General features: G+C 35.2%; 1 protein-coding gene across 2 annotated transcripts in view; it reads left to right on the top strand.

Annotated features, from left to right (window-relative positions):
* The window catches only part of UBR3 (ubiquitin protein ligase E3 component n-recognin 3), a 114,973-nt gene that overhangs the window by 39,770 nt on the left and 53,001 nt on the right, over window positions 1-22,202 (top strand). For both annotated transcript variants that reach the window (XM_075756699.1, XM_075756700.1), the window contains exons 13-25: window positions 38-127; window positions 960-1,088; window positions 1,169-1,221; window positions 1,872-2,005; window positions 2,482-2,567; window positions 3,884-4,025; window positions 7,355-7,451; window positions 8,703-8,844; window positions 11,474-11,578; window positions 12,497-12,670; window positions 12,896-12,925; window positions 14,383-14,843; window positions 18,681-18,769. In XM_075756699.1, the coding sequence (XP_075612814.1) occupies window positions 38-127; window positions 960-1,088; window positions 1,169-1,221; window positions 1,872-2,005; window positions 2,482-2,567; window positions 3,884-4,025; window positions 7,355-7,451; window positions 8,703-8,844; window positions 11,474-11,578; window positions 12,497-12,670; window positions 12,896-12,925; window positions 14,383-14,843; window positions 18,681-18,769 (1,732 nt within the window). The remainder of the gene's footprint in view (window positions 1-37; window positions 128-959; window positions 1,089-1,168; window positions 1,222-1,871; window positions 2,006-2,481; window positions 2,568-3,883; window positions 4,026-7,354; window positions 7,452-8,702; window positions 8,845-11,473; window positions 11,579-12,496; window positions 12,671-12,895; window positions 12,926-14,382; window positions 14,844-18,680; window positions 18,770-22,202) is intronic.

Genomic DNA, 22,202 nt, shown 5'->3' with positions numbered 1-22,202 from the left:
ATTGTTCAGAACAGTGTGTGCTTGCTTTTGTTTCTAGGCTGTCAAATGCCAAGAACTAGATCTGGATACTATCTTGCCAGATCAGGAGATGCTGATGAAACTAATGATTCACCCACTTCAGATCCAGGTACGGGCAGACTTCTGACCTGGATGCAGATGTAGAGATATACAACCAAAAAAAGTTGCTCTCTAATTCTTTTAACCCTAGTCATTCTAAATATATTTAGAAGTATTTAACAAGGGGGAGTATGTCTTCATTGTGGAATATCAAAATTAGCAATATGTAACAATAATAACTAGAATATGCTGAGTAGTTAGGAAGAAAAGAAGAGTTTATCCTATTTCCAAAATTAAATATGTGGCGTTAGTTATCATACTCTAAGAAGTATGATAATAATACTCACTATAGCACTTTCAAAAGGGTAGGAGGAGCCAGCCCTTTGAAAACACGGAATTGCATGGTCGTGGAATAGCTACCAATGGAGCACAAGTTGAGAAGAAAGCTGAATCTGAAAATTTCGTGTCTTTAATTGAGAATGAGTTCAAGAATGGATGCACCTCGCAACATTTTTATTTACAAATTTGTATTTATTTGTATGTAAAGGGGCAGTGAGCAGTATTTGTAATCACTGCTCTGACTTTGTTTTAACCATGATGCCTTCATCTTTGGAGTACTTTTCAATATTTTAATAAATAGATACATAAATAAATGACTTCTTTGACTTAGATCACTTGGTCTCGGATGAAAATATGGTATCTATTTCATAAACTTGCAGTGATTCCTTTTCATCCCTCACTCCCCAGAAGTAAATTAGTATTAAAAAGTATACTTTTCTATAAAGGTGTAGTGTGTATGTATGTATATGTGTGATAATATATTGTTGATCATCTAATGTTGAACTGAATAGCTGAATATCCCTAAAATGTTTGTAAATTTTTATTTTATTTTCCCTGAACAGGCAAGTCTTTCTGAAATTCACAGCAATATGTGGGTTAGAAATGGTCTACAAATTAAAGGACAGGCCATGACATATGTGCAGTCTCATTTCTGCAATTCAATGATTGATCCTGACATTTATCTGTTGCAAGTAAGTTACGTTTTCTGAGAAGTCAAACCAACGTTTGTTTACAAACTACTGAATAAAATGAATTTATTCTCTTTCCACAGGTCTGTGCCTCTAGGCTGGACCCAGATTATTTTATTTCATCCGTTTTTGAAAGGTAGGGCTAAAAGATGAATGCTTTTGTTCAGTGTTGTGCTAGCTGATTACTAATTTATGCCATGTGAGAGAAAAGGTGCTTATCTGATGTACATCTTCAGTGGTACGACTCTGCCTAGCCAAAACTAACACTTATATCTGCCAAAAGCGGTATCTCAAGGTATATCCTTGGTTTTATACAGGATTGGCTTTTGATTTACCGTGGAGTCGTGAAGCTTCAGACATTTGTTTTCTGGGCATCTTCAGTTTTTTTTAAGTTTTGCACATGTTTGTATGCAAGCTTTCAGGATGTACTAGGCTTAAGAAGTAGGTAAATAGAAATAAATAGAGCTGCAATAGTAAAGATACTGAAAGGATGTCTGCTTTTCTGGATAGAATGAAATCAGGGTTTGAAAACAGATTAATTGGCATTAGCTTTTATATGTTCATAAATGAAAGGTGTTTTCATGTGGAGCAGACATGACTATAGCACATTCCATAGGTAGGTAAATAAAAATCCGAATTTAAAAATAAGAGGGTTTTCATATATGTCTGCATATTACAAGCATTTAATTTTGTATTCCTTTGGGGTTGTTGTGAATGGTATCCTGAGTTTATCAGTACATTTCACATTGGAGAATGATGTTTCTGTCTTTACTCTTTGATATGCAGATTTAAGGTGGTAGATCTGTTAACGATGGCATCACAGCATCAAAATACAGTCCTCGATTCAGAGCACGAAAGGTCTATGTTGGAAGGAGCCTTAACATTTTTGGTCCTTCTGTTAAGTCTTCGTTTACATTTAGGTAAGAATCACTGCTTTGGGGGTACTTGTATGTAAGTAAATGCCTGTTCATTTATATTCAACATTTACTAGCTACCATAAAGCGGATTAGCCATATAGTAACTTAAAGCATTCAACACTTGGTTTCATTTTTGCCAGTTATTGAATTTTAATCCCTTATGAATTAGAAATAGACATGATACATAGAAATGGAGAAAAATGGCTTTAATGGAAGTGGCTGATTTGTGTATGTGATCACATGAAGATTCTGTATCTTTTCAGAAAGACAGCAATTTTATTTCATACTGTCTTTTCTGATTGAGGTTGTGTCCCCTAACATTTGTGTGCCCTCTGCCCTTTTTTTGCTGTATTATTATAGCACTATATCATTAGTTGATATTTGTATCAAGTTTAACTTGTGTTTAATGACAAATGTATGCTGAATGTGTGTTTTAAAATCATGTTACTTTAATGGCTTTTTAAATGTTATTCTTCTAGGAATGACAGATGATGAGATCCTCAGAGCAGAAATGGTAGCCCAACTCTGTATGAATGACAGGACACACAGTTCGTTATTAGATCTCATATCCTTGGAATATATTAATTAATGTGTATGAATGAGAATGACAGGTACCTGGACAGTAGTGGGATTTTGCAACTTGAACGTGTTTTCCGCTTACGTAACTATAACAAATTGTGTAAAGATGTGTTTGCATGTACTTACCAGCAAAGACGTGTGTTCCAGATTTGGTTTTTCTTACAAAATATGCAGTACTTTGTAATAGTTCTAAATTAGTTTCAATTCAAAATGCTTAACTGTTCTTTTTATTTTTATTATTTTTTTTAACAGTACAAAAGTCTTTTAAATGTGAAGTGAAAAATCTGTTTTCCAATGACGTTGTAGAAAGTTTAGCCAAGCATCAGTGTTACCTGGATTTGAGCCTTTGATTATTGCTCATTTTATGCCACCATAAGAGGAAGCTAATGTACACTATATTGGCTTTTGCTATCAATAGCTGGAAATGTGAGTAACAGCAATTCTGAATGCTGCTTTGAAATTAGAGTATAATGCATGTGTTAACAGGGAAGTGTCTTGAAGATTAGCAAACTCTAGGAAGTCTTTCTGTGAAGTGATATACGGCTGATATCCCCAAACAGCTGAATACAAATACACAGGTTTTACTGCTATTGGTGTATTAAGCTGTGTAGGCAAATTAAATAGCTTGTGGTGATTGCCCAAAAGAGCTTGCAATCCAGGGATAGGCATTGGGCAAAAATATTAGGAATTTATAAAGACAGGAAAGCAGGAGATGGAAAGTTACAAATACGTAATAAGAATTATTAATTATTATGATATGACCTAGTACTCAGTCACTTAAGTATGTAAAATAAGCGAATCACTTAAAGCGATTCAATTAAGTGAATCGCTTAACTATGTAAAATAAGTGAATCATTTATACAAGCAATCACTTATCACTAAGCAGGAGTTTCCTTATTTGTAATTGCTACTTGTGATTTGGGGTAATGTCAGTAGGTCAATTAAGTATCGCTACCAAAAATGAGAAAAAGCCAATCCAAGATGGAGAATTACTTACTGCGTTTATGGATCCCAAGCTATTTACTTGCCTTTTCTGCACTTAGCTGTAAATGTAAAATATTCTTGCTATGAGGAAAGCCAAAGTGTTAGTAAAAATTTTCATGTCCTAGCTAGGAGGCTTTTTGATTCACTTCAGTAATAGTTATTGTTCCATAGCAGCTGGAGCATACGGACCTCTTGTGGTAAACACAGAGCACTGCCGAAATGTAGCCTCCGAAATGAGTGACTGAAAATTTCAAGAGGGAAGTAAAATGCTGTGTCCTGCAACTAAATTAACTTTGCTTTCCTTAACGCAAACATTACATTCCAGAAAACCCTAATCCTAAAAGTGGTATTATTCCAGGAAGCTTAAGCTTTGAATCAGTCTTGTCTGCAGTTGCTGATTTTAAAGCTCCTGTTTTTGAACCTGGAGGTTCCATGCAACAAGGAATGTATACACCTAAAGGTATGGTAACTGGTGTCCCCTTACAAACATACTCAGTGGTAAGATGCTTGACTAGAGGTTTCTTTCTTAAAAAAACAACAACCCACCACCACCACCAAACAATAATGAAAACCCCACCCCACCTTTGCCCTCAAAAAAACCCACAATAAAACCAACCTCAAAACCACTGCCACTTAAACCCCACAACTTTTTGTCTATTTCATTATTGTGTTTCTTGTAATTAAGAGCATTGCTAAAGACTGTTAATGCTCTTTAATAAATTAATTTTGATCTAGAGTCAAAATGAGCTTCTCATATTAATCAGGTATCCTTAGAAAGCATGGGAAAAATGGAAAACTGAAAAATTATGTTATTTGTATTTCACTGATCTGCATACTTAATGATTCATGTGATTTTTAAAAAATCTGATATAAGTTCAGTAGAGTTTAGAACCATTTGCGCTAGGGAGGTGTCAGCTGCAAAGGTATTTTCTTTGAACTCCACATTTTGATTATTAAAGATATAGTGATAGATAATTCTTTTGTATTGCTTAACTATCGTAGTGGCCCGTAACATTTTTCCCAATGAATAGTGAAGGTCTAGAACAAAGTTCAGGCTAGACTGGTTATAGAATATTGTTCTATAATTCTACAATACATACAGTGCAAAAATGACAAGTTTATTCCCCTGATCAGCTTGTCATCTAAATTGGGCTCAACATAGTGTTGGTATATCAAAGGAGAGGAAGAATTTAAGAACTCAGTGTTCCATTACTGTTTCCTGTCACTGAGCAGATAAGCCTGTAGGAATCTGAAATGCTCCATGTGCTTTGGTTGTGCTTCAACTCATGGCAAAGCTGAAGAGGGATTAACTCCTTCCTCCCCTGGTACCTCCCTTGAGAACTGGCAGGGTTGGGGTCTGATAATTTTGAAACCATTTTGTTTGTAGGCTGTGTTCTTTTGTAGATTTTTGTTGTTGTTAATGTGGGAACTAGTACTGTACTAACTTGTTTGCCAGTTTTTGTGCTGGGAGATTGATGAGTCAGTGAAGCTCTTACTTTTATACGAATTAACCAGTAAAGCGGTTTTGTGAAACCAGTTTTGGGAATCGATTGGCCCTGGTTCCTTGATTTGTAATTAGGCAGCTTAACACCTATGTATTCAAAATAACTTTATTTTAATGTTCTATAAACTGCATTTCCTTATAACATGTCTGGTTTCTGCAGCTTGTTACATACTGGTCTTTTTCATAACACAGTGTGAAAGAAAAAAAAAGGATGGATTATGGTATTTTTAATTATAACAGTTTATATTTAGGGAATCTGATGCTAGATTGTAGTGGTTTGGGGGTGTTTTGTTTTGTCTTTTAACACAGTTTACCTCTGCAATAGATTGTTTATCTTAAAGGGTTTTTTAAGTATCTCATCTATAGCAGTGAATACTGAAGTAATTTGTAACACTATATATAATCCCTTTTTCTTAAAATAATAAAAAAATTTTAAAAGCTTCTGCAGATATAAAAGCCAGCATGGTTTTCTTGTGTACTATAGCCTTTTATGTGTTTATAATCTTTATAAGGCTATGTAAGTTCTCAAAAAGAATGGTGATATTCCAGTTTCTTTTAAGAATTGTAATTTGTGGCCTGTCACAGTTTAAACAAGTCATGTTGAGATTCATTCCCTCTAATCCTTTGTTTCCCTAAATTTAGGGGAAAAAAATAAAATCTTTGTTATCATTGCAGAAGCCCCAGATTTTGCTTCCATGAACCATTGGGTAAAAAAAAAACACAAAAAAACCCACAACTTCCAAATAAAGGACATAGTTCTTCCTATTCTCTGTGGATTTGTGTGCTGAAGATGAGCTGTGTGTGCATTTCTAATATTCCCCATCTGGCTCCCTTGCTTAGTCCTTTTTCCTCATTGTGCATTAGCAGCCCAAACAAGTTCGGTCTGTGTTTCAGACTGCAGTAGTAAACTCTGTCCAGAAAAAATGGATTTTTTACAAGCTAAGTTTGGTCATATTTCATACATAGTGGAAACTATGCTAAGTTTTCTCTCTCAGCAGCGTATGAGGGTGTCTGTAGAACTGGTGTCATTAGTAGGGGTTAATAAGAGTATAGACCACTTGTCTTCTTGCCTGGGAGAAATTAATCTCAAAAGTGTGATAAAGCTGCCTATTTTTGCCTGTGAAAACTTGAGTGTTGTTAGCACTTGTGTTCTGTTATGCCTGCTGGTGGAGCTAAAATTCTGTGTCCGCTGGTTTTTTTTCTTCCTTTGATGGCATCGTTCAATCTTGCCTTCATATTGCTGCATTACAGGAGCTAAATGCTTCCAAACATTTAATAGCACAAACATCTTCATTTGGCTTTAGGTTGGAAGCTTAATGTTGTTTTTTAATAACTTGCAAATAGGAAAAAATAGTAGCAATTAAATGGCGTATCTTGATTTATAGTCTGCTTAGACTTTTCTGTTTGTGATTGCTCTGAAAATCCACTCTGGATGTTAATTTAGAGCTACTAAATTAAACAGAGATAACTAAGGTTTTTAATGCCAAGATAATGCATAGATATTAGTTATAATACAAAGGCATGTTCGTAAAGGATTGATCACAAATGTTATTTAATAAGAAACTTGGGCATTTGTGAGACTGAACAAAAAATTGTGGTGCTATAGTCATTTGGCTCACTGGACTTAATAGTTAAATACCACCTACCTGCTAACTGCTCTACAGTCTTTACTTCCTATTTTCAAGAGGGCTTGTGCTTATCCAAATACCAAGTAAAAAATAATTAAAACCTTTTCTTACATGTATGTGGAAATGAAAAAGAGCAAAACAAGATGCGTATGGAAAAGGTAGTTTTGGGGCTGCCATCGTATACTTACTATTGGATAAATGGATTTTAAAATCTAAGTAAATGTATCTGGTTGTGTTTGTTTTGTTTGTTTGTTTTTAACTTTCCTCAGCATGTGTTACAACTGTTATTTTATCAGAAATATGTGGTTATTTTTTTTAAATCATTTTATCCCACATTGTAAATTATTACGTAACAGAAAAGAAAGCTAGAAGACACTAAAATAAAGCTTGTTCATAGAAAAGATCTGTTGCCTTAACAGATTGTTCATTTTTTGTTTTGGAACCAAGAAGAATATTTTGGTGATATTTTGATAAGTAGTAGGAATTATTAGAATAGTAAGTATTATTAGTAAGAATTAATAAAAATTACTGTACTTTGCTGCAAAAAAATATTATGTAATAGAAAACTGCTTTATTAAAACTAGTTAAGAAAATAATCGAGAATAACTTGTAAGGTCTGTAAAGAGAATTTTAACGTGTCACTTTTTTAAACAACAGCTGAAGTTTGGGATAAGGAATTTGACCCTGTCATGGTAATACTTCGAACGGTTTACCGTAGAGATGTGCAGTCTGCAATGGACAGATACACAGCATTGTAAGTTGGGCCATTTTTAGAAATGTAACATCATACTGTTGCTCATTGCACAATATTTTTTTTCTTTAATTTTTACTGTCTAGTAATGCTAATCATGTTATTGATATTTTTTGGCCCTAGATTTGTCCTTTGAGTAAATTTAGAAATTTACAGGCAGTATCAGGGTTTTGTTTAGCTTAATCTGTTACTCTTCCATAAATGTTTAAAAATACATCTGAAGTGCCACAAAGTAGTGAATGTCATCATAGTTAAAATATTTAACCAAAAGTTAATGTTTAAAAATTAGTTACAAAATATTTAAAGAAAGCAGCCTTATCTGTATTTATTTTACGTTTAGGTACGTGAAGCACAGTATTAGTGTTCTGTGTTTTGAAATTATATTGAAGACAATATGGGTTTCTTCTATGTATTCACCCATGACAGAAACCATGGGCGAATTAAATTCGTATTTAAATACACGAAAAAACACTTGTGGCATCTTTTTAAGTTCTAAGAAGCAAGATGATTTGGTATTAATTCTTTCCCTTAACGTTCCATCCCTTACAGATTCTTGTTTCAGCTAATTTAATTTGGTTGTCTGTTACTTCACACCTTGGGAGTAAAAATCAAGTTAAAAACCCCCTTATAATAAACTTAGCAAAATAATCCTCTGCCCCGTGGTCATTCCATTAAATCAAAGGGTCATAAACATATACTGTAAGTGATTTTGAGCAAGGTAGTATTCTGTTAAATAATTGCATTGCCTACTGCACGGGATTCCAGGTCATTATTAGAAATGTGGGGCCACGTTCAACTTAAAAATTAAGTTCATAGATATGATAGTGCTGGTACTGTAACTAGCTAATTATGTGTAGCATTTCCTAGTGTTACCTCTAATCCAGTCCTACAGATGTGAGATTTCTATTTTGGATGTCTAACAGTGTGGATTTGAGTGAAGTGAAAAGTTTTCCATCTCTTCTATGTGCCTCTTAGAATGAAAATGGAATTCTTAAATTCATAGCAGTAATTAAAAATTCATTTAACTTTATAAATAAAAGTAATTTAAACCAGTGGTAATCCGTTGAAAAATGAGAATGGATTCAGTTTGTGTATACATTCCCATTTTTTCGAATGCTGCTTAAATAAATTAAATGGCTTAGAAATGCTCCTCAATTCTAAAGTTGGTCTAAACAAAAAGCATGCAGGATGGTTAGAACAGTGGGAGTTATCTACATTGTTGCAGTGCTTAACATGTCTCATTTATTTCAACAGTTTAAAACAGAGTGGTAAATTCCCTGGGAACCCATGGCCTCCTTACAAGAAGAGAACACCACTACATCCAAGTTACAAAGGTCTCATAAAGCTTTTACACTGCAAAACCCTGCACATCGTGCTGTTCACACTTCTTTACAAGGTACAGTCATAATTCTCATTAAGTCCAGTAGTTTACTTCCACTTTTTTAGAACAGGAGTTCTTAGAAGCATGATTCTTTTAAATAGATTATTTACAGTAATCAAGTTCAAATTTACATAATGTTTTTATGTTTGTTTTATTTTCTAAGTCTAGTATGGTGAGGTTTTTCTACCACTTTCATTATTTCATGAATGATTATTTCATATAGACATACTCTAAGTCAGGTACCCAAGTGGACGAGCTATCCTTCTCTACTTCGAGGAACGCTATTTTCACCATCAGAGTTGCCCTTTGACTTGTTGTTCCATGATGGTTTCAGAGAGCGTGATCATGTGAGCATTGTTCCTTTGGCTCCCACTGCAGAGTTTTAAGGCATCAGCAGCCTGTTCAGATGTACGCAACCTGGATGGCTTTAGACCCTGAATGGCAAATATGTCTCCTAACTGCAGTTGGTTCTAACGTTGCTTCCCAGATATGTTCTTGCTTTTAATAATGTTTTAGCTCTTGTTTTTCAGGTCTAATTGATGCCTTTAAATTGTGTTTGGTTTTGTCTTTGATAGTTGGCTGCCCTCCTTAAGAGAAGTGCATCCTTCTTGAAGAGTACATTCATCAGAAAATGGGAGTTTGAATGTATCTTTGTACTCGGAAAGTGCTTTGAAAGCACATGTGCTGCAGAGGCAGATGAGGGACTAATAAAAAGTGGTTTGATTGAGTAGTGCTTTTCCTGGGCAGACTTTCCTTTTGTGCTTTTTTAAGTGCTCCCAGCTCTCCTAAAGCTCTTGTTTTATTTCACTGTTGAACTTCTGTTGAATAGAAAATAGCTGTTCTTTAGTTGTAACTGTGTGGTATCACAGAGCCATGCTTATTCTCATGGAATCATTTCAGCTGATTTCTTTCTCTAATGAAGTATCATATAAGTTGTCAGTATATCATTAAGATGAATGAAGACTTAAGATTTTACCTGAATTCATTCAATAGTTTTCACTTTTACGACAGAAAAGGACTTTTTCTCAAAAGCTTCATATTGTTTACAAATTAATGACTTAATTAAACTATAGTTTTGCTGTGTAATTAGTGCAATTTCAAAAATCTCCTTATAAAATATAAAAATTTTACTATTTTACTACTCATTCTTCCTTCTCCATAACATTTCCCATCCTGTTATGGGTAAGACTGAATTTCATGTGCAGAGACTATTGAAAGAAGCTATACCTTTTTGAAGCTCAGTAGTACAACATCTAATGGTTGGTCAAGGTTTTCCATTGTCAGACATCTAGTTCTCCATCTTGCTGAAATTTAACCAGTGGCTGACATTTTTCACGCTGAATGCCTATTCTGGCATGAGTTTCCAAGACTGAAGCAAGGACAAAATACATCCCCTTTTCCTAGGTTTTAAACATTCTCTTATCAAGATTCTGAATTTAGCCAACCTGTAGACATTGCAAAGTTATATTGTGTGCTGTTTTTTTTTATTTGGTTAACTGTTGAAGCTCCAAGAAAGCCCCAGAACTGGGCATGCCTCACACCAGAGCTGAATAGAACTTTGTCTGGAGTGGTAGTGCTTTGTTTCCCAGGGATTTCCATAATTTTGCCCAGAGAAGCTGCTGCGTGCAGTATGTTTAACCCTGCTTAGCCCTGGCTGGCTGCAGGAGCTGGGCTGCCTGATTGCTGCAGGGTGAAGAACTAGGCTGAGATGTGGTAGTACGTAGCGGAGACAGGGAAAGGAGCACACCTGGAGAAAGTACTAAGCAGGAGACTTAAAGGAACGTAGATGAAGAAAAGGAGAGCTTGGGATTATGTAGAAGATGAAATAATATTTTTGACATGGAACTAAAAAGGAGACTATAGAGAAGGAATGCATCATCTTTTACGGTCTTGCTTGGGGTTTTGGGAGGGGCATTTTTTCTCTTATTCTGTTGAGAATCTTCAAGAACATAAATCTTGAGAATCTTAAGATTTCTTGGTTGCTGTTTTAGCTGGAATGCTGAATACATTTCTACCAGATTTATGAATGGTAGAAATTATGTAGTGATTGATTCCATAGGTTGATTTAAATGATATTTTCTCTATTTGTGAAATTTTGCCAATTCATGACAGCTTTTGTATCTCTTGGCTTTTGGGACTGCCTACGGAAGAATAGTAAACTACATTTGATGACTTGAATTTTCATGACTCTTGATTCTGACTGGCACAACTGCACATGTTTTTTGTATTAACATAATACCAAGTGCCCTTGTTAATTAAGTAGTCTCTATAATCTCAGATTTGATTGGGTTTGGTTAAATCAGCTGCTCAAACATAATTTAGAAAAGCTATTGTAACACAGTATTTAAGAACTTTATCTCTGTGATGTTTCTAATGGGTGTACCTATTTATGAAGTTTGGCCCATTCAAAACCAAGTTGTATCTAAAACTTTACTAGGATACACTCTAAAAATATTATTTTCTATAGTAGCCTGTCTACAACGAAATTTTAAACATATTTTCTCATCACTTTTTGGGTAACTTGCAGGTTCTTGCCATTTTCTTTCCTTTAAATCAGAATATTCTCAAGAGGAAACTTGTCCTGGTTTTTAATATCAGCATTAATTTTACCTTCTAAGATGTGAATGACTGCTTTTCTGCCTAGATATTAATGGATCATCAGAATTTGTCAGAACATGTGCTTTGCATGGTTTTGTATTTGATTGAGCTGGGGTTGGAAAATTCACCAGAACAAGAGGCAGATGAAGAGGTAAGAATAAATACCATCTTTTTCACGACAATATAGAAGTATTGATTCAATATTCTTTGAAATAGATGTTTATTAAAATTATAATTTTACCATAGGAATTGGAATAAAACATCTTTCTTTACTTAAGCAGAGATCAACTAAGTAAAAAAACCCCCACAAAATAAAATTGCATACAGTTGTGGAATATGGTATCTTGTTATATGTTTCAACAGTTTATGTATGTATAACCTGACAATGCAGCTTGGTTAGATCTTTACTACCCTGTAAATTAGTACTTGAAATTGGAGGCAAAAATACGTAAAAGATTGAATCTGAAACTCACTTCAATTTCTAGATTTTCAACTGAAACTTTTATCACTGTGCATTTTATCGTGAAAGCTCTGTATCTTCTAAAATACGTGAATCAGACAAAATTTTAAGTGTGCTTTTGTTGAGAATTTGAATATATAGCCATTATTTTCATGATTCCAGGTTCCCTTATGGTATATGACTTTCATACCTTTTCCTACTGTTTAACATTGCTTATATGACTAAGGATCTGCCAGTTCGTTTGGGGTTTTTTTTCCCCCCAGATATTGACTTCTGTATAGTTCGGATTTTTTGTATTAATCTTCAGATTTTTACAGCTTTGGATTATTCTCAGTAGTTCCTTTTACTTCTGCTAGATAGCACTGATTGTGTTTGATTATAGTAAATACATAAATCCACACATTTGACTTGATCAGACCTGTAGTCCTCATGGTACACATCAGTCATAATTTTAAAGAGGTATATCAGGTTTAGTTAGGTACATACTGTTCAACATATATTGTTCCTATCTCGTGGAGAGATGATGGCCTCTGTAATACAGTTATAAAAGCAACATGAATTATTGTAACACGTAAAAGAGAGTATACTCTTTTTTCTTAATTCTTTTAGGAATCTGCAGGTGGACAAGAGCGTTGCCATGACAGTTGGTTTCCAGGTAGTAACTTGGTTTCTAACATGCGTCATTTCATTAATTATGTCCGAGTAAGAGTACCAGAAACTGCTCCAGAGGTGAAGAAGGAACCACCTGCAAGTACAAGTTCTGATGGTTTAGCTTCATCGCAAGTAAGTATATACAGATACCAGTCCTTTTCCTAGATTAGTTTAAGTTATTGCCTGTTTTGGCTCTTTTTGTTAGGATTTTTTAAATGGTTTTTATTAATTTCTTAGGATATTTTTTTCTCCAGTAATCTTTGCTAAGTGTACTGATAACAGAAATAGAAGTTATTTCAAATGATACCTCCCTCCAAATGATGTATTTAATGACTTTTTTTGTCCTCAATCTACCAGAGTTCAAGGCGGAAGAGCCTCCAGAGAGAGGTAGACCTGTGTGCAGTTTGTTCTCTTAAGCAATTAACTAGCAACATGGCTTTAATTATGCTCACCTTAACATTCAGTGAAATCTTCTTCTAATTTTCCTGAATTTGCTTTTGATTTATATTGCAAGGACTCATGCTTTTTTCACATTCTTGATTGTAATCTTAGGTAGTAGACTTTTAAACAAAGAAATGTCCTTACATTTTTAATACGTATTTTGAAGGAAAAGCTTTCTATCAAATATAAAATGTCATTGATAGCTTATGGCTTGAGCTTTGTGTTTAGGCCTGTTTTGTCTTGCCAAGGTATTACTAACATTTAATAACGTAGAGTAGTCCTAGCTTTCTTGAATTTAGGGAAGTTTTAACCTTACATTGAAAGTGCATTTGAAATTACTAATGGCAAGTTTATTTGGGCTTTTTTGTGAAAACAAAATGAATATGTAAAAGGTGGGATCCTGAAGGATTTATAGCCACTAGATAATACAATCTCTGTGTCAGGATTGCTTTTGTATAGATCACTTCAGATCATTGTATGCCAGCTGTAGTGAAATACAATGGATATTTGTTTTGCATGTTAATGTCGGAAAAATAGATCAAAATTTAAAGTAGTTAGGTGAGATGAAATAGATTAAAACATAAAGAAGGTAGATGAGATGATTGTCAGAATTCCATTTTTATACTTGATCTCCGAAGTATTTGGTATCTCTTGGCGGCCCAAACTTCTGAGAAGGAGAGGGTAAGATGTTAAAGTGTTCTGAATTTCACATTCAAAGTATTCACGGAACATCGCTTTGCTGTGAATTCAGTATATGCAAGTTGCTTCCATGTATCCTTAATTTGGGACTGAAAGCAAGAGTTAGCGTAGAATAGAAACATCTGAGTGGGCTCTGTCATTAATGTAACCGCACTCATGCTCATGTGCCCTGAATAGCAAGCTCTGCTTGCAGCTAGGGGTATGTGGCTTCTGGATCCCAGCTAATAGATCCACACAAAATGGCCAGTGCCCATGAGGATGTCTTAAGCTCACCTGTGTTCACCTGTGTGGGGATTAGGACTTGCCTTGTGCAGCAGTGCTCGGTAGACTTTATTAAAGACATTTAAATGGCATAAAGATACTGAAATTAGGAATATTCCAGAAAAAGTGAGGAAATATTACTTGGAGAACAGAATTGTAAGTTTGACTGGAGCAAAACCAGTTATTAGTTGTTTTGGTATGGATGATATTTTCATTTTGTACTTGGCTTTTTATGCAGCTATGTGTAACAGATTTGTATAAAAGTATGATATGCAGGGTTAGTATTTTGCTATAACAAATTTCAATATGTTTTGGAAGGAGAGAGAAAACTTAAAATGCTTCATGCTTTTTCTCCTAGCTTAAAATATTTTCTACAGTTTTATGAATGTATCTTGTTTATACTTGTATTTTTTAAAATTAAACATTGTCATTTTTTTCCCAAGAACTTGGGGACAGCTCAAGTGTTCAGTTTGGTCGCAGAACGTAGAAAGAAGTTTCAGGAGATCATCAATCGGAACACCAGTGAAGCAAATCAAGTGGTTCGGCCCAAAACATCAATGAAATGGTCAGCACCTGGTGCAACTCCACAGCTTACCACAGCCATTCTAGAAGTCAAGGAAAGCATACTGTCCTTGCTAATTAAATTGCATCACAAACTCTCAGGAAAACAAAACTCTTACTATCCTCCGTGGTTGGATGATGTGGATGTTTTAATCCACCCAGAAATTCCAAGATACTCTCATGGTGATGGAATGACGGCAGTAGAAAGAATTTTATTGAAAGCTGCTGTACAGAGCAGATTGAATAAACGTATAATTGAAGAGATATGCAGAAAGGTGACACCTCCTGTACCACCAAAAAAGATTAGTTCTGCAGAGAAGAAAACTTTGGATAAAGAAGAAAGGTAACATTAAGAACAAAGTAAAGGGGCGGTAGAAGGGCGGTGCACGTTGTGCTTCTATTGATTGATCTTTCTGTAGATCTTTGCATGAATTAGTTATTAAAGCATTATTTACATGGGTTCTGAGGAGGAACCTGCACCTATACTCTCACCCTTCATCCTGCCATGTATGCTGCTCATATATGCAACGGTGCAGAATTAAGATTGTGTTAACTCTTGAGGCTTAACTGTGCAACCTCAAGATGAGCTAGAAAATTTCTTTGGTTTGTTTTGTCTGTTCATTCACATTGCACACATCACACCATGATTATTTTTGTTTGTTTGTTTACTACATGTGGGTTTGGTAGTGCTGCCTTTTGCTTATCTGACACATTCAATTTTAAAATTATGGGTTTCTTTTTTTACAGTTTTTAATTTTTTTAAAATCATATTCCTATTTTCTTATAACATGGCCTGAAAATCTGCATGCCAGATGTCTGTCTTGGGCTGAAATTTTTTGGGGAAAAAGCTCAGACAGTTTTGGGATTGATGTTGGGGCATAATGAGTCCTGAGAGCACCCAGAATACCAGCACTACTGAAACTGAATGCAGAGAGCCTGCTGCTTTTCTGCTTTCAGCAACTGCTGTGTGGGCATGTGAGTCCTATGGAAGAGGAATCATCTTGTTCAAATGTCTAGAGGACAGCAACTAGAGCTGAGAAGTAGAGGTGAAAACTAGGGCTGGCAGGAGCAAATAGTTGAAGACTGGAAGGAGAAACATTCTGGTCAATGTAATAATGAGCAAAGGAAAGATGCCAGGTCAAGTGGATAGTTGATGTGGGAAGACTCAAGCTGGCAAGCTGGGGATGTTAGGGAAGAACTGAGTTGTCAGGACAGAAATACCCAGAGAAGAGTAGCAAAGGAAATGACCAGTATTTAGTGAAAATCTCAGTGGGGGAGAATGGGGTCTTGAGAGGTGATAGGAGGAGAATGTAGAATAGGAATGCAAATGCCTGGAGAACGTGAGACTGAGGTTGACATTTGGGGGATGTGATAGAGGAGCCAGAAAGACAAGTTGGCTGGACCTGAGCAGTGGGAAGAGGTTGGTTAGTGCAGAAGACTGAAACCTGGCATTTGAAGCAAAGGGACAGTGGCTAGGGTTAGAAGGTTGGGGCATAGAGAGTGGGGTGGTCAGGTCAGAGAACTTACCACGTTCACGGAATTAGAGACAGGGCATAGGCTGGAATGGACAAGAATACTCCTGATTGCTTGTCCATGCAGTATTTTGATGTATTAATGGTTTATGTAACCAGACAATATGATAATGGTTTTAGAAATTTGGGTAGCAATGTGCAGCTCAGTTTCTGGATTATCTTTATTTATCCTGCTATTTTTATTTGTTTGCAAATAATTTTTTCACTAAATTCTGATATGTTCAAGACCTATGCTGTACTTGAAAATTTAACATAAAAAATTAGATCCATTATTTTTTATGTTACATACTTTACAAAGTAAAATTAATTTTTTCTTACAAGTGGTCAGTTAACAGTTGAATTTTCAGCATCCCTTGTAGTAGTTCAGTAAATGAGAGGGTTAGCATGTAAAATTGTATTTCAGAAAATCCAGACTGAATGGCTGCTTTAGATAGCAGAGCTACATCTTAGACACCTGTTTGTTATTGTGCTACTCAGTAGTACTAGATTTATATATGGGAGAAGCATGGGAATCACTAAAGCCAGTAACTTTTCATATAGAAAAGGGTATGGTCATTCCCCTTATAAAGGATGTGATATTTTCAAGGATCTGTTGTGGGCACTTTTAAGTTTTCAGTTAAGTTCAGGGGCTAATGTAATGATGAAAATAAATGTTTCCAGTTTTGTTGTTATGAGTGACTGTTTTCTTTTCCTCAAATCCACGGTGCCATTGGGGACCCATGAAGTTGTTTGATGGACAATGGGATAACTGAAATAACTAGTCTCAGACTGACAGTCAGGCTGCAATGTTTACTTTCTTTTTTGATTGTTTTGTTTTTCTTTTTCCCCCAAGTCCAGCTTTGTACTAGTGAAGATCAAGCAGACTGTGCGTGTGCAGTGATCTCCCTTTTTGGTTACTTCAACATATAATGACAAACTCAGCATCACTCAGGCAATGGGTTGTTGCCGTAGGAACTGAAATACAGAGCTAGAACAGAGCTTGAGCTACTTGCAGTATTTTTTTGAATTGCAGTGTCATACTCCCATGGGGCATCATGGAAAATTACTGAGCTATACTGAATCTGTCAGAGTTTGTTTATGTCTTCTTATTAAAGGCTTCTATTTACAGTCACTCTGCTTTTAGTCAAGGTGTATATTGAGAAATTCCCAGGGAGAAATAAATAAAAACAGGTTTAATGAATGGCTTGGTATGATCCTCAGAATAATGAATCTTATGATTGTTGTAAATAGAAGTTATTTTGAGAAATGGTGGCTGTACAATGTGACAGATAAATGGGCAGAGACTTTTGGGTTTTTAAAGTGCCTTTAAGAAAACAAGTTAGAACCTGTGACTTATAAACAGGCCACCTCAGGCTAACAGGTTGCAGTATATTAGATGCTTTGGGCCTGTGCATGCCTGGTCCTGTGCCAGGACAGAGATAATCACATAGTGCTGGAGACTAAAGAGCAACTCATCAGTGTGTCAGATGCCAAGTGAATGTTTTTAAATCCGTTGGTTTTTATCTGAATCACCTCTGAGCAAGGGGGGGGGGAATAATTGTAAATGCTGATGAACAGAGTGTGTAGCTCAGATAGAGCTTCCCTAGCTGCGCTGGGGAGGTGCTGTGTAAAGCCTTCATCCATGGGGCATGTAAGTCTTTGCGTGTGCTGTGTGATGAGCAGCTGTGGTATGAGTTTTGTTTGGTTCTTCCTCGTCAGCTCTCCTATTTCCTTTATTTGTAAACTCTTGTAAAAGTAAAGATCTTTTCTTGGTATCTCAGGAAAAAGAAAATCAGTGTCTATTTTCTTCATCTTTTTTCATCCATCAATATTCCTTCTACCCACTGCAGCATGTATATATAGGGAGTTATAGAATAGCCGGCCATATAGCCTTGTACAGATCACTAATACAGTTTAAACAGAAGGTGTACAGATCCCTAATACAGTTTAAATAGAAGGTTAGACAAGACTGAGTCTCTAATGTATTCCGTTTCTAAATCCAGAGCTGTGTTAAACAGTGAGGAAAAAGTGAAGTCAGCTTGGCCCAGGGAGATAAGGGCCTTCAGTCTGGAAGCAATCTCAAACTTCTTTAAGTCCAGGTATAACAGCTGTTGGTGACCTGTATCGAGGGTGGAGGTGGAGGGAGGAGGAACCAGTATGAGGAGCCTTAGCTGGAAAATAAATTGTTCATAATTGTTTCCCTTGGCATCAAGCTTGATATCAAAAGTGAGTGAGGTAGGCTTATTACTGCAATAATCAACAACAACGACAACTTGTACATGTTAGTTGCTCACGAGTACTTATTTTTGTAAGACTGTTGGCATTTTACTCTTTTATTCTTCCCTTATGTAACAGGAAAATAACTTTCAAGAATAAGGTCTTGGTTTCTTTTTCTTATGATGCCATGTCCTAATCTGTTAAAGGATCCTTTGGTTTTCTGAAGGGCTTTATAGGACAGGATTTTATTCCTTTCTTTCACACTCAAAAAAACCCCAACTCTTATTTCTTAAAAAAACTCTAATTTTTAAAGCAAGAGATTCCTTTCTTAGGCTTGAAAATTAATCCTTTATTTAGAGAAAACTTGAATTTCGAATGATATTGTTGAAGGTGACAACTGTAATTTTTTTCCTCCATTACACTCTTCTTCCTGCCCCCCTTCTTTCACTCAGGCGACAGAAGGCCAGAGAAAGGCAACAGAAACTGTTGGCTGAATTTGCCTCAAGGCAGAAAAGCTTCATGGAAACTGCCATGGATGTTGGTAAGTTGTGTGATTGACTGCTTGGTCTCTTTTTTAATTTCCATTTTAGTATTAAGGGTTTTACTCAAACAGTTTAAAAACAAAGAAACCAACCCCCAAACAAAACAAACCCGAAACAAAAAAACTCTCCCCTCATATCCACTGGTTCACTAAATACTTCTTAAGAGGCTTAAAGTTGTGTTTTCTAGGACGGATAATACTAAATAGATAATTGCTAAAGAACAGATTAAATGATCTTGAAAATACTTAAAAGACAACATACTAATTGTAGGACATAATTTTATCCTGGTTTTACTTAACATACAGTGGATGAAATGATTAGATGTGTGTGATGTCTTTTAAAGCATTTACCTTTTAATATAAAACATCCCAAAGTTAGTCTTTTAAAGTTTGCATTTTCTTTAATCTGTAATAATAAAATTTAAGATTATTTCTTCATATAGCCTCAATTTTTGATAAGCTAAAAGTTTTGCATTTTGAATTTACATATAGAGTTAAGGAAAGCATAATTTTTAAATCATCTCAGTTGCTATAAGTGATGACATTGTATTCTATTTCAAGTACAGGCTTTACAGCAGAATCAACTCCTGTTTTTCTTGAAGATAAGTTCTTTCAGGTTCTGCTGTGTAGAAGCACATAATCTTGATTAGTTTGTGTTTAACTGAGGAATAGAAAACATTTTCATCATCTGGATTACTTCCTTGGAAATTAGCACTTTTGAAAGATAAGAAAAAGCAGGAATCTCTTTTCTTTTTTTTTCCCTTCTTTCAATCAAATATCATCTGCTATGTAGTTTTGAGTATAAGCATGAGTTAGAAATATTTTGACAACTGTTTTTGCTGGAAAAAGTCTGGGTTTTGAAATTGTTAAATTCCCTTCAGTTCATAGGTTGCTGAGATGTATTCCTTCATACTTATGAAGGCCTTGGATACAGCAATCATTGAAATTTCTTTAGCAAATTAATGACTATATAAATGGTGTTATGTTTGGAGAGTGTGCAGTACAACACAAATATCACAGATAAAATGAGTTTGTCATTCTTATTAAATGGGGAGCTATTTCTTTTTAATCTATTAGTTGAAGTAAGGAAGAAGGGAAGAAGAAACATGCAGTTCTACTTATTAAAAATTAAGTCTTTTTTACAGTTGTGGCTAATTGAAAGCGACTGGGAAATGTTGATTCTGCAGTCACCTATATTTTGAATTCTTGATATTGCAACTTTGAAGTTGATATTTTTATATATGAAATCACATCAAATCCGTATCTCTGTATATTTACCTGTCATAGCTGTATTTGCATATATACATATATATGCATAAATACTCCCATGCTTGAGTTGTATAAGCTATGTTTAAGGTAACCACTTTGATTTGTGGATGAAGCATACTGCTTAAATCACTAAATTACACAGCATTTGTTTGTGTGGAGGACTGGGAACACTTAGATTTTACTTCACTATGTATGTCAAATATTAGAAAGAACCCTTAATTTCTCTAACAGGGAGACCTGGGCCTTTGTGCTTATTATTGTGCATTAAAAAGTTCTTGGGCATGCAACACCTAAATTGTTTGTTTCTTAGTATTTAAACAATGAATAACTTCAGATATCTCAACATAAAACGTATAATTGACAGTAAACATTACCAGGTAATGCACAGCAGTAGATAGAATCAACTTAATGGACTACATTTTCATAAAGTTGTCTTGCATGAAGACATTTCTTGGCAACAACTTAATAGAATTCGAAGCGTTGTGTTAGCTGAATAATTCCTCTGCTTTTCACTTTTCTTCACTGTCTTCTAGGTTGCCATACTGTTTTCTGAGTTTGTGATGAAAATTCGCTGAATTTATACTATAGTCCAGTATTAACTAGCTTTTATGTTCTGACTGGCATTAAAACAGCTCACAGAAAGGAAGTACATATTCCATTATAGTGTGTACTATTTATTTTAAAACCTAGATTAATTGTTTGCTAGGAATATTTTCTTCAGATTGCTCTAATTTTTTTAAACTGAGGTAATTTGTTTAGCTGTGAATGCAGTCTCTGTATGTTACAGCAAATTACTGGAAAAGTTGCAAAACTATTGTTACTCTGATTTTAAAACACAAGACTTGGTAAGAATTCTGAAACTAGGCTTTCTGGAGTGATTCAATTTAAAACTAACATAAGTATTTAATAGCCTTACCCTGACAGGTATCGTAGCCATGCTGAAATATGACATTTGAACACAAAAAAAATGCTTTCATACTAAAATCAGTCAGTTAAAATGCATTCCCTTCTCATGCATTCAAACTGTTACCTGTTACTTTTATCATAGGTTGAAATTCAGCAGTAGGTTTATTTCTTAATTTTGATTTTGTCGTAACAGTAGTAACACTATCAGAATGCAGGGATGGTGAGGCCTCAGCTCCCTGGCTTTGTCACTGATTCAGTTGGTGTCATTTGAGCAAATCAGTATTATTGTTATTACTGTCATAATCACCACCAACTCTTAGCACTTCTCTATCTATGAAACATGGATGTGATTCAGTGGTAAAGCGTGAGAAGTGGTATAATTGGTTTTGGGTATAACACTTCAAAAATTTCGTAATAGCTTTCTCTTGGCAGTGTAAAAGACTGAAAATACTCTGAAAATAAATGTGTCTAGAAGACAATAGGAGTAATGGAGAATAGCCAAAATTTAAAGATTATTTATTAAAACCCCATAAACTTAATAGTTTCCAAAGTGTTTATTAAAGTGCACAGAGCCATTGTTAATCCCCTGAGGCATTCCTCTTGTTTGATTGTTGGGATGCTGCAGTGAAACATGGCTTAAAAGGAAGCTACCCAATTGTAATTACATGTTCATTTTTCAATATTAAATGTGTCTCATTTTACCAGTAAAAAGTATTTATTTGAACTGGAATTCCAAATTCATCTGAGATTCTGAAAGTAAAGGTTGACATTTTCTTGCATGTAGTCACTGTAGAAAAAATTCCAGTTATTTAGCCCTTTCCATTTGTGCTCCCTGTTACTTTCTATTTATATTCTGTGACATCTGCAGAACTGCATTGCCATTCTGGAAGTAATTGAGTGAAATTTAGAAACAGTTATGTTAATGAACTAGGATGGAACAGAATCCACTGTGCTGTGTTTAGCTGTTTGACTGCAGGACAAATGTAAAAAGCAGAAAAATAAACCAAGAAACATTGTTTTAAGAGCAGCAGACAGAGCTTTTGAAACCCTGAGGAGAATGTCTCATGAGTCAAAAACAAATTGTCATGTAGTCACATACAGTGTCAACTCCACAGGCCTTCTAGTCTCCTAGTAATAGCTACTTTTACATCTTTGTTTTGAGAGCAGTTATTGCAGTGCGAGGCTATGGTTTATCATGGTGTGGAACTCCATGCAAGAGATTTTTGAAACTTCGCTGCCTTTCAGGCGGGACTAGATA

Source organism: Balearica regulorum, chromosome 6 (genome assembly GCF_011004875.1).
Source record: "Balearica regulorum gibbericeps isolate bBalReg1 chromosome 6, bBalReg1.pri, whole genome shotgun sequence".
NCBI lineage: Eukaryota > Metazoa > Chordata > Aves > Gruiformes > Gruidae > Balearica > Balearica regulorum.
The sequence above is the reverse complement of the archived record's forward strand: the minus strand, read 5'-3'. Positions and strand labels throughout refer to the sequence as shown.